The 12,685-nt window shown below is 43.8% G+C and overlaps 1 protein-coding gene across 1 annotated transcript; it reads left to right on the top strand.

The window, feature by feature from the left end:
- Positions 1–4,103: 4,103 nt before the first annotated feature.
- Positions 4,104–12,275, top strand: slc25a33 (solute carrier family 25 member 33). The gene is made up of 7 exons (XM_080468921.1): positions 4,104–4,441; positions 7,265–7,438; positions 8,955–9,032; positions 9,915–10,015; positions 10,102–10,168; positions 11,107–11,375; positions 11,482–12,275. Exons 1-7 carry the CDS (start codon positions 4,401–4,403, stop codon positions 11,679–11,681), a joined length of 930 nt encoding a protein of 309 aa, XP_080325047.1. The 5' UTR covers positions 4,104–4,400; the 3' UTR covers positions 11,682–12,275.
- Positions 12,276–12,685: the final 410 nt, after the last annotated feature.

Below are 12,685 nucleotides of genomic sequence, written 5' to 3'. Positions count from 1 at the left end.
CTCTGGAAGGACGGCCATCCGCCTTGACCGGTTGGGGGGGAGAAGTACATGGGATAGGACAGGGAGAGAGAGAGAGAGGCAGACAGGCCAGAGAAGTACAAATACTAAGAAAAGTCTATGATGAGCGTTGGTCTGATGATGAACCAATCTCAGTCTGGAGTTTAAGGGCTGTGCTGTTGCGGTGGGGTCCCGGTGCTGTGGTGGGGTCGGGTAGTAGGACCGTGGTAACTCCACTCTGTGAGTCTTGGGTCTGATCCCCTGGATCCTGCTCTCCTCCTGTCAGGGAGAAAAAAGACGGCGGCAGTATCTGGTGGCTACAGTAATAGCCTGATAAGAGGCCTTATCAGGCGGGGAGAAGAAACCTGAACACTCCTGTGTCTTACATTTCACACAAACAAGCTTCTTTTTGCCGCAAGACTTTGACACAAGGTAGTTATGCTTTATGTAACGGGCAGGTACGAGGTATGCAAAATGTAAATAAATGACCCAGAAACCAAAATAGATCATCAGACTGAACCAGAGCTTTGTAAGCAACAGTTTATTTTTTTACTGGGTTGATTGGTTCAGAGAATGAGCTCACCGGTAACCAGAATAAATAAGACTAAACTGCCTGTACCAGTTGTTCCAGTAGCTGACTGCTTCACAGACACTGAATATTCACACACACACACTGAGGAATCAAACTCAAAATATGTCAACCAGCTCCTAAACCGGATCCTTGACGCTGTAAAGGGTAACAAACGGTAATAAACCCGTCTGAAAGTCGGTGAGACGCTTCAGAAGTCCTCCGAGCAAACTGCACTTCCTCCTGTGTTCCTGAAAAAATCAACGTGCTTCCTGATAATCATGGTGTTTGTCATTGAGGCTGCAGGGCGGGGTGGAGATCAACACTCCTCGCCTCACGGTGAGACTGTCTGGGACCAGTCGGGACCTGCTGGCTGTGGAGTTTGCATGTTTTCCCTTGTGTTTGTATTCCTCTTTCCTCCCACAGGCAAGTGAGGTCAACTATAAAGTATGTGTGCACATTATGTATAATGTCTTTAAATGTATCTCGATCCTTACAAACCGCCCAGATTACAATACAGACTTAAAAGTGAGAAAGTAGTTCTGAGGAGCTGAAACTGGAGTCAAGCGTCTGCAGGAAGCAGCAGAGTGACTGGACGTGTGACATCGTCTCTATTGTGAGCTTCGGGTTTACCAGAAGTACAGATGGGCAGTTTTAACACACACACACACACACACACACACACACAGAGGTTTCCAAAAGCATCAATAACATGTGCTGCTGATCTAAACTAAAGTACAAGTCTCCCAGGACCAAGTAAGGGAAATATTTCAAGAGCTGTGAGAGAAACCAACTTGCCGCTGCAGGTTTCATCTTTGGTCACTTGATGTCAGCATCTGCTAAAATCCTCTCTGGGTCACACGCTGTCAGCCCAGGGAAGGTCAACTATACTCCATCCACCCATCTGACTTGAATTACACCTGGACGGGTCACCAGCGAGCAAACTAACTAGTGTCCGATGCTTATTTTTAGACTTTGCGGGGAAATCGGAGCGAGAAAAAGACTTGCTGACGGGGAGAAACATGCAAAGGCCCTCCCTCACAAGAAGCACTTCCACCTCACTGGTTAATCTTCATATTTCTGCTGGAATTTTCCTCGTGAGTCACTGACAACTCTGACCTCTGATAAACATATCTGAATCGTGCAGCAATCATATATCTCCTCAGTGAGTTGTAAACATTTGAAGGGTTGGAGGAGAAACAAATGGTGAAATGAAGAATAAGAATCAGACCTCAAATCACTGCTGTTTAAATTATTCATTAAAAAAGCATCTGATCTTTTTCTATCATTGACTTTATTTAATATATAAACCAAATCTAGAGAGGGCTTTACCAGCAAAATACCTTTAAAGTCAAACTTCTAAAGTTTTTCTTTGTCGTAGCGTGATGTCGTACACGTGATGAAAATGTCTATGTTTTAACAAAACCAAACAATTCCTATGAAAAATAATAAAAATCTCAACACAGACAATTTTAATAACGTAAAAAAAACAGCAAAACGTTCAAAACAAACCTGTTGCATTGTACACGTTTTTAACAAACTTCATGTATTTGAAGCTAAAAAAATCTTTTCTAGTTTTCTTTTTTTTAAATGTCTACAAATGCCTTGGTGTTTCGACGGGATTGGAGCCTCTTGCCGGTTGGTTTTGCTGCTGCAGATTAAGTGCATGTTGTGTTGAGTGCACGTGGCTCCTGAACACTATTTTGACACATCAACACATTTGCGTCTCAGGCCAGAAGAACCTCGCGCTGACAGGAGGAGGCTGAAGCTCCTGTCAAGCTCATAATGGCGACAGACGTAAAGGGCAGGGTGCGATGTTTTCTCACTCTAGTGAACCTGAGGCATTTATTGTCATGATAGAAATGTTTTTTTTTTTTTTTTTTATCTCTACATGCGGACTGAATGTGGAAAAACAAAGCTGCTGGTTGGAAGCTGTGACAGGAAGTCATAAATGTTAGATAATTGATAAACGGGCACAACATGTACCGCAGCACCACGTGACGACCTCTTGAGTTTATTTTCATTTCGTATAAATACACAATGTGAAAAACTGTTTGTTATTTTAAAAACATAAAAGCCTGAAGACTGGGTTTACTCCAAACAAGTCTATTACAATATTGACGGCGTATAAGCCATAAAAGTAGACGTTTCACAGTGCCCAGACTTTATCAGTGGACCACGTAAAGTGACATTTATTTAATATTTAACTTTTTACTCAACAGATTCAGTTTTGTTTCTATTCAGACAAACTCCCATTGAGAACACAGAAATCTTATTTCTCCTTCCTCCTTGTATGGCTGCATGAGTCTTTTCAGAGCAGCTCTGCAGTTCTACTTTTGGTTCGCTGTGCTTTTCAAAGTTGTTTTATTCTTTTTTTTTATATCTACCTTTGTTGTACCTTTTCGCTGTCCTCGTGCTGCACTGGTTCTGTAGCTTTGCCCGGCAGATTTCACTTTTCTGTCCAAGTTGTTGCGTCTCTGCAGAACTTTTGATGTTTGGTTGTTTAATCGGTGTCTGTTTTGTGTAGTTTTACATAGATAAATATTGTTTTTCTGCCTTTTTTGGGGGGTAGTGATGTGTCTTATGGGTACTTTTCTCCGTGAGGATTATATGGTTTGCGGTAGTTTTGCATGCCTCTGCTCACTTTGTGCCTCTCAGTGTTATCTGTGTGTTAGTTCTGTGTCTGGTTGTTGTGTCTCTTACGCACGTCTCACGTCTCTTTGTGATGTTTTTGTATTGCTTTGTGAGCACTGTGCTCTGCTTTGGCCATGTTGTGTCTCTTTGCAACCCTTGCCCCTTTGGCACCGTACATGGCTTCCTTCTTTAATACTCAGGGCCATGAGAGTATGGCAAAATTAGATTTTCTGTCAATTCTGATGTACTTACACGATTCTAAACTCATGAAATGTGCAATATTTAAGACAACATACCTCTGAAATGTACAATATATAAAAATGTACCTCTAAAATGTAACCCCATCTATGTGCTATATATAATACAATATACCTTTGCACGGTGCTATATATAAGACATTAAACCCCCGAAATGTGCAATATATACTATGTTCCCGGAATGTGCAATAAATAATAGAATTATACCCCAGGCATGTGAAATATACCACAGAATTCACCTCTTAAATGTGCAATAGAGGATTAAATATGCCCCTGAAATGTGCATTATAGAATACAATTAATCTCTGAAATGTGCATTATATAATAAACTAGAACATTTCAGAGGGAATGTTGTGTGCCTGACCTCTCGCTGCCGACTACTTGTCACAAAGTTACGAATCAACTTTTCATCTCCGTTCATTAATGTCAGACAGGCAAAAGACATTTGGTCCTAAAATGTGACATTTAAAATACATTTTACCGTAGAAATGAGCAATATATGACACCGTGTGGCCTCAGAATCAGCTGTCACATGACGCAGTGTCCACTGCGGTGCAGAATAGTCCTGCCTTGTATGTAAGCGGAATTATTGAAGGTCAGAAAAGACGCAGCCTTTTCTTTTTTTTTCCCTCCTGTTGTTTTTTTAGCGTCGCTGCACTTGTGCAACTGCCCGCGAGGGGCCAATGAGACGCGGCGGAGCACGCGGCACACGCGTCACGGACAACACCCCCGTCCGGCCCTGTGACGTGAATATGAGCCGCCGCTCAGGTCACCCTGCCGGTGAAAGCTGAAACTGGGAGACGCGCACGCACTTCTTGGGAGGATAGAGAGAGAGAGAGAAAGGCGGTGAGAGAGAGAGCGGTACCGGCAGCCCGGCGGAATCTCACTTCGGTCTCAGACGCGTTTCTCTCCCGGTGTTGTCAGAATATGATGTCCGCTTGAAGATGGCACAGAAAGACACGCTGCTGCATCTCTTCGCCGGAGGGTGAGTCACGTCTATTCCCGTCTTTACTGTCACGTTTTCACACGCGGATGATCATGTCGTGTTATGTCCAAAGGAGTCGTGTCACCACAAACTGGTCCGTGTCGCCTTTTCGTTATACGTTTCCCCGAGTTCCGCGATGCTAGCTCCCGTTAGCACCGTGGCGAGGTATCGACGTGTCTCCGGTTTTTGTAAAGCAACCCGAGTAAAGTGTATTTAATCACTCTCCGAACGAGTGGGGAGGAACGTATATTGGCTGGTTATGAGATAACTCACTAATTAAGGACGTTTATTGTTCAAATTCGCTGAAGCCGCTCAACTGACGTTAGCCGGAAACCTTGAAGTTCGCCTCAGAAGTGTAGTTCTGTTAAAGGACAACGTTCACATTTTTTAAATGCATTGTTCATCTTTTTCGCTCCTTAAGGCTATTCATACGAATAATATTTGTATTTATGACAGTCAATGTGCTGATTTGTCTAGATAATATGAGAAGAAAATATCAAGGTCAGTTTACGTCCACATGCCCTGGCAATAAAAAACAAATGCTTACAGAAATAAGACGTTTAAGCATCACGAATCCCCAATACAACAACGGGCGGATTTCCATTAGATGTGTAAGTTGCAGGTGTTGGAACATTAAAGGTTGTGTTGAAAACGCTTCTGGGGGGTTTATTATCTCGCTGTAATGCAGCGTTTTAGCGCTGTGACGAGTCGGAGACTGGCTTCAGTCATGTGTCACGGTCACGTGTAATATTCGTGATATTTCTGTTTGTTTGAGTATGAATTTTATTATCTGTGAACAGCGAGACGATGCACATGTTTTTGAAATGTCGGCGGGAACCAAGCGACATAACCAGAGTTCGAAACGGACGACGTGGTGATTGCATCTAGCAGCGGCGTTTCGTTAGCAGCGGTTAGCATTTAGCTGCGGCGCACTGTGTTATCGTTTAGCTGCGCGGCTTTAGCAGTAGCAGCGGCGTTAGCAGCGGCGTTAGCCTTCAGCTGCGGCTTGTTCTTATGTAACAGTCTGCAGATCTCTCACAGGGCAGCGGTACATCTCAGCCCCTCTGTCGTGGTTATGTAAGCTTGTGATATAATTAGGTGGCAGGACTTCTTATTCCTGCCCCGATAGTATTTTAGGTAACATTTTAACAACACCGCTTTGGTTTCAGTGTCAACATGTGATCTGTTGATTCTTTCTATGAGATGTTGTTTCACTTCATACTTCAATATAAACAACAGTGTCTTCTGATATATATTTTTTTTACCTGCCAAAAGAAGCACAATTCATAGGCATGTACTTCATAGGAGGATTACATATTTCAAGATTTATTGCAATAGAAATACGATATTAGTCCCTGAGAAAGATTCTTGCATCCTAACTCCACACAAAAAACAACACAGATTAAATGGTTGAAATATCAATGACAGGATAAAGTTAAATAAGTAGTGACTGGTATTAAAATAGACAAATGACAATACCAGAAAAATACATTCTTCAAAGCCACAACATGTCAAACATATGTAAATACACTGTCATATGATGAGAAATTAACTCGCAAGTTCCACATCTTCTACTTGTAACTATTTAGCCCTGCATATAATAATAGTGCTTATATAATTTTTATTCTATATTATTCATATCATAACTTCTGATAAATTCAGTGTGGACCAACGCTACAAAATAAAGTATTTCTGTTGTATTCTGCACCTCTTTATCTGACTCGCCAACAGATGATTTGAGTTACTGCAGATCAGGTGACATTACAACCTGAGAGCCTACCCTCCAGTTTCTCTCCCAGGGGCAATTTAAAATCACTGTAGAAGAAACCCAAACATGCAGACGCTAACCAAACACCCCCCAAGTCCCAACCTGGACCTGGTGACCTTGTTGCTTTGATGGTGCCGATCACTACACCATGTCAGTGTTTAATGATGAATTGTTTAACGACAAATATTGAAATCGGCATAACTGTTCATCGATTATAGAACAATATGTACTAAAAGTGTGCACACACACACATTTGTTTTGACTCAACACTGGAAGGGAAAACCAGTGAAACTTGTATGACGACTTGACACCGATTTCAACTCAGCACGTAAACAATCCTATATGTTGATGCACTGTGGGTATTGTTATTTTCAGACGGCTGTCCGTCTCTGCCACACGCATCCCTCCAGTTCTTATCTTTCATGGTCATCGTTCACGGTCACAACAACTCCACGCCACATCTTCTTTCAACATGTTTGTTTGTCGGATCAATACGTTACGTGCAGAACTTAATGAAAGTTGCGCTCGGTCTCTGCTCTCTGGAGACGTAACTGGTGATGGGTGGACAATTGGGTCAGGTGTTATATTTGAGATGTTTGACGCCGTCCTTCAGACACCGCTCAACGGTGTGAAGGCTTAATCTAATCTGTTCCAAACCTCTAAGCCCATCAGTGCCAAGGTTAAATGGTTAATGAAGACAGTGCCAGTGAGAGAAGTGTAGATTTAAATTTAAGAGCGTTCTCCGATGCTGCATCTTTGGGTCGACTCTGACTGCTTTTTGACCATAATTGTTCATTGCATTTGGTTGGAGTTTCCTTGGCTGTGTGATGCTGGAAACACACTCTCCTTGTGAGGCACCCTGCTAATAATAGAGTGAAGCAGGTGAAGCAGCTGGACTTTCTTCAGTTTTGCCTGAAAATAATCTGCCCCGTGTGATATAATCTGTCAGGGGTGATGGACTGCCGGCCTCCTGAACTCTCTGGCACCCGGTGCACCTCCTGCCCTGTACTGCTGCTCGGCGGCCATTAACCCCGGTGTCTCGTCTTATTTTGCAGATGTAGTGGTACAATTGGCGCCATCGTGACCTGCCCTCTGGAGGTGCTGAAGACGCGCCTGCAGTCCTCCGGCATCACCCTGCGGCCTGTCTTCCAGGTCCAGCTGGGCACCCTGAGCGGCACCGGGGTGATCAGACCGGGGACCGTGACACCGGGGCTGCTGCAGGTCCTACGGTGAGACTGTCTGTCTGTGTGTGTTTTGGGAGAGCCTCCCTTGGGCCGTCTTTGTTTTCCTGCCTGTGGTAGAACAAAGTGTTCCTCCATACAACTGATCCACATTGAGGTCATACCTGGTGTAAACACCTGAGCTTTAACCCTTTAGGGAGCTATATTCTTGGAAATTATGTTTCAATCACACAATGTTTTAATTTTGGGCTTCTGATGCAGTGCAGAATTTCACAAGCTCACATGTGTCTCACACACACACACACACACACACACACACACACACACACACACACACACACACACACACACACACACACACACACACACACACACACACTCATCCTCTTGTATTGTGTCACTATCAGTTGATGTTTGAGAGGAATGTGGAAGTCAAAGGTTGAGGTTAAAAAAATGTGTTGAAATATCAACTTTTTTGTGGTTCTTGCTATTTTAATAGAATAGAAATACTTTATTAATCCCTGGAGGAAATTCTTTTGATGTTTGGAAAAAGCCTGTTATTCCTCCTCTCTAGTCTCGACATGAATGTGTGTAATCCCGTCCCACATAAATCCAGGATTAAGAACACAGTGTCCTGTTCATATTTCCAGTTTATAACCGGCTGTGACGAGCGACACAGACCACACTTTTTCCTCCAGACGTTAAGTTGTGCTTCAAACAATTTTTATGGCCGATGTTAAAATAAACCTTTTAATGAGTGGTCTTCAGATAGGAGAAACTAGAAGCTGCCCCGGTGGGGCTCCAGGAACGAGGGATGCTTTTGTGCAGGGTGCTGCGTCGGTGTTGTGTTACACTGAGCGTGACAAGGCTGTAGACTGAACCGGTCTGGACTGGTGTCAGCTGCAGCTGCAAGCTGTAAATGTGACAAATGTCTAAGAGACTGTTTCTGTCGTTGAAGGACAATTAATTCTTTATCAAGCTAAAATTAAACAACAGCTTTCTTCAAACTGACAAAGATGAAACTGACTGATTTGGGGGAAAATGTTTGCAGCGGCTGCTGTTATGCAACGTAAACAAATTGTCCTCCTCACGTTACTGAAACCTCAGGAGGGAAGAATAATCTGACCTCAAACAAGGTCAATGACGTGTTTTTAAGGTCAGTGTGGAGGTGTTTGATGTCACTTCAGAGAAACACTTTAGTGTACGAGCCCCACGAGAGAGGGGCGAATTATAGATAATGACCCAAAGTGCAGCGCTCAGACACAGGCAGGACGCTCCGTCCTGGAGCTTCAAGGTCACCTCTGACAAACAGGTGAAAGCCTCCGCGGCTGACGTCAGGATTCAAAGACCACATCGAGCACAAAGTGTAGTGCCAACAAACCTCGCTGGTGTAACTGTTGAGAATGATTACACCAGCGGCGTCACATCCACTCACCTGGTAGAGCCTGGATCATCCTGCACTATTAATATAGCAACGCTTCAACACACTGAAAGGTCTCTGCCAGGACACATATGTTATGTTTTTACGGTGTTTTAACGAGGGAAAAAAAATCTTTTGTTTCAGGTCAATTCTGGAAAAGGAGGGACCAAGATCTCTTTTCCGTGGACTTGGGCCCAACCTTGTTGGCGTCGCCCCTTCAAGGTACAAATCATTCATTGTTCACGTCGATCAGACATGGTTCAGTTTCACACACTGAGCCATCGTTTCATTCGAATAAAGCCCAGAAATGGGATATTAATTTCATTCCTCATTTCTGTGACGCGCTCAGACACTCCAGCGAGGATTTCCAAACACAAAATGCTGATATAAAGCTGATGGCTGAAAGCTTCGGTTTGCTCTGCAAACAGGAAGTTGCGGTCCTCCAGAGTTTAGAGATGTTCGGCTCGTCTGGGCGGCAGACTCGTCAACACGAGGAAGCTTCCTCATTGTGCACGTGCAGCCGTTCACAAACGCATAAAAAGCCCCCGTGAATAAAGAAACGATTATGACAGAGTGAAACTGAAATTCACTTGGTGACTTTAGTTATTCTATCCAGCTCAAACAAGTCATCTGTACTTTGCCCCATTTCCTCATAGCGCGTCTTATATTACGGTCCAACAAGTTGTCACAGGTCTGGATACACGATTCAGATGTTGATTGGACTTTGAGATGCATTTAAAAAAAAAAAAAACTGCCCTTGTTTTCTCTCCACCACAGTAGTCACAATATTCTCCTTTGCCCGGCCATTCCACTGCCCCTCTGATTTACTTGCTAACTTGGCTGCGGGCTCGGTGGGTGGGTGTGTGTTTGTGTGTGTGTGTGTGTGTATGTATGTGTGTGTGTGCTTACTCAGCCTGCCGGGTTCCAGAAACCAGGCAGAGCGAGTCGGCTCCGGTAAACCGAATACTTTGTTGTGGAAACGGCTCAGTACGAATCATTAAACTATTATGATGCCGCCACATTGTGCCAATACATCAACGTTCAGGCACAGCTTGTTAATGTTCACTGCTGCTCCTGAATGACGTTTTCTTTCTTGTGTTTCAGAGCCATTTACTTCGCAACGTACTCCAAATCTAAAGAGGTTTTCAATAACCTGCTGGTCCCCAATAGTGGGTTTGTGCACATGTCGTCTGCTGGATCTGCTGGTGAGTCCCGTCTCTGTTTTTATAGGCGGTCCAGTTCAACCACAAGAGGTTCAGGTTAAGACTAATCTGCTCGTTTTGCTCCACAGCGTTTGTTACCAACTCCCTGATGAACCCCATCTGGATGGTGAAGACCAGGATGCAGCTGGAGAAGAAGTACGTGCGGTGTTGGTCACAACTGATGTTTGTTTAGTCAAATGATTGAGATCTGTGGTATCGGCCAGAGTTACTCGGGCTCGTAGTTGGTGTGAAAGGACTCGGTATAAAGTGAAGTGAACCCTCTGTCACTGCACTGTCCTTGGGTTGTGTGGTTTAGGGGCCCAAGCGTGTGACCTGCCGCCATAAATAAACAGTGCTGACGCACTGTCCTGCACGCAGGACCCAGAGTCTATATTTACATTGCCAAGTACGGGGGCAGTAGTATCATGTCACCTGTCCTTAAGCCTTGTGGCTTTATGAATGAGGAAGGAGTACAGGATTCACTTGAGAGATTACACCAAGTTACTCATTAAAACTATTCAGGTACATTCAGGTACACTTCCTTGTACGATTAACCTTTGGCTAAGCCCCGCACCCAAATGCTAATAAAGCAACTACTAACCGCCGGACTCGGGGGTGCCTGAAGCACATGCTACTGCGATATGAGGTATCCTTAAAAGATAAAGAACGGGGCTTACTTTATCCCATTTCCAAAACATAACTTGGACAAATGTCTCCTGTGGAGAAAGCTGTGTGGCAGAACACGCAAACTGGATGCCACAACTATAAACAAAGGTGTCTGCACTTGTTCCAAAGTGAGGATATGTCTGTATAGTCTAATCATATATCAAAAAACTACCAAGCTAAGCGGCTAAGCACTGCCTTGTGCTTGTTCCCGTCTGGTTTCTACACCGACGGCTGCCATATAAACATGCAGTCAGCTGTGACGGCTTGGGGGCGGGGCTTAGCCAAAGATCAGTTGAGAGTGAAGTGAAACTGGTTGCATGTATTCCTTAAAAGGACAAATAACCTCATGGTTTCAACTGGCTTTGTTTCAGAATACCTGAAACTATTGAATAAGATGTCATATTGACCTCCGAACTGTATTGTTTTAGAGCCAGAGGGGAAAAGAAGATGAACGCACTGCAGTGTGCTCGCTACGTTTACCAAACGGAGGGCATCCGGGGATTCTACCGCGGCCTGACGGCGTCCTACGCTGGCATCTCCGAGACCATGATCTGCTTTCTGATCTACGAGACGCTGAAGAAGCAAATAGCCAAGAACCAGTTCCCCCAGAACGAGAAGGGAGCCTCGGACTTCCTGAGCCTGATGTTGGCAGCTGCATTTTCAAAGGGCTGTGCGTCCTGCATAGCTTACCCACACGGTAACGCTTCCTTACTTTCTTCAGAGAGCCAAACAAGAACTTTGTTTGGTTTTTTTTTGTTTGTTTTTAAATGTGAGGAATGACTTATGTGCTTCTCTCTCTGCAGAGGTCATTCGGACGAGGCTGCGAGAGGAAGGCAGCAAGTACAAGTATTTCTTCCAGACGGGGAGGTTAATAGCCATGGAGGAAGGCTGCGCAGCTTTTTATAGAGGACTCATTCCACAGCTAATTCGGCAAATCCCCAACACGGCGATCGTCCTCTCTTCGTACGAACTGATAGTCCATCTGCTGGGAGACTCAAAGTGAGGACTAAACTTGAAAGTTGGGATTTCCCTGGAAGACGAGAAGAAGAGAAAAATGTCACTGAAGAGACTTTGAAAAGAGAAAATGTAGCACACACGTTTTTTTTGTTGTTGTTGTTCTTCTTCTTTGATGTGGTGCTGCAGAGACAGTTGGAGCTGAAGCAGGCTGTACTGTCGTCCAAAGAGCTAAACGCAGTAGTTTTTGTGGCGGTACGTGCTGGAACTCTGAGCCTGTGAAAAGGTCATCCTGTGTAAGAGGACTAGTTTTAAGTTAACTAAATTATTTTTGTTATTTCACCACAGTGTTTTGTTTCCTTTTTATCAGAAGTGAATGCACACTCACACAGACTTGGTTAGTTAATGAAGGGTTACCAGCGCTGGTCACAGTGCTGCTCTTTGATTGTGATGAATGCACACTTTGAGATTTTCTGCTGTATTTGAAGTTAAAGTTACAGAGAAATGCATCATATTTTTCATTAATATGTACATAGATGGAGGCTTATTTGTTATGTTTGTGAAAATAATGGTCACCTTTTACAATATAAAGAGAATTTGGCTGTTTATTTTATCAGCTGCTCAATAAAATGCATCGAAACGCTGGTGTTTAACACAAAAATTATATTGACCTGTCCTCATGGAGCACGAGTAGAAAGCCCTTTGATCGCACAAAGAGCTTATGGGTTTGGTATATGGGAGGCCAGGATCTGGTCAATGATTCGTAGTCTGATTCAATCTGGAGATTTTGTCACCTCATTTCCAGTAAATCCTGTGTTGCTTCCCGTCATACCGATCCTGCATTTCCATTCCTGTGACTGAAGTGCACAAGCTGAGTCAGTTTTATTTATTTATTTTTTGTTTAAAACCAGAGAGTTGCTCTATACTCTACTTTCTAACAAAATGTTCCGAAGCCTTCGGGAAATGAGTAAGAATACCTTGTGGTTTTTAATTGGTTAGTCACCCCGAGGCCTTTCCTCAGAGACGTGACTCAGCAGGAGACGTCCTCTTCCT

The sequence above is a fragment of the Lipophrys pholis genome (assembly GCF_963383615.2).
Source record: "Lipophrys pholis genome assembly, chromosome: 8".
NCBI classification, from domain to species: Eukaryota; Metazoa; Chordata; class Actinopteri; order Blenniiformes; family Blenniidae; genus Lipophrys; species Lipophrys pholis.
The sequence above is the reverse complement of the archived record's forward strand: the minus strand, read 5'-3'. Positions and strand labels throughout refer to the sequence as shown.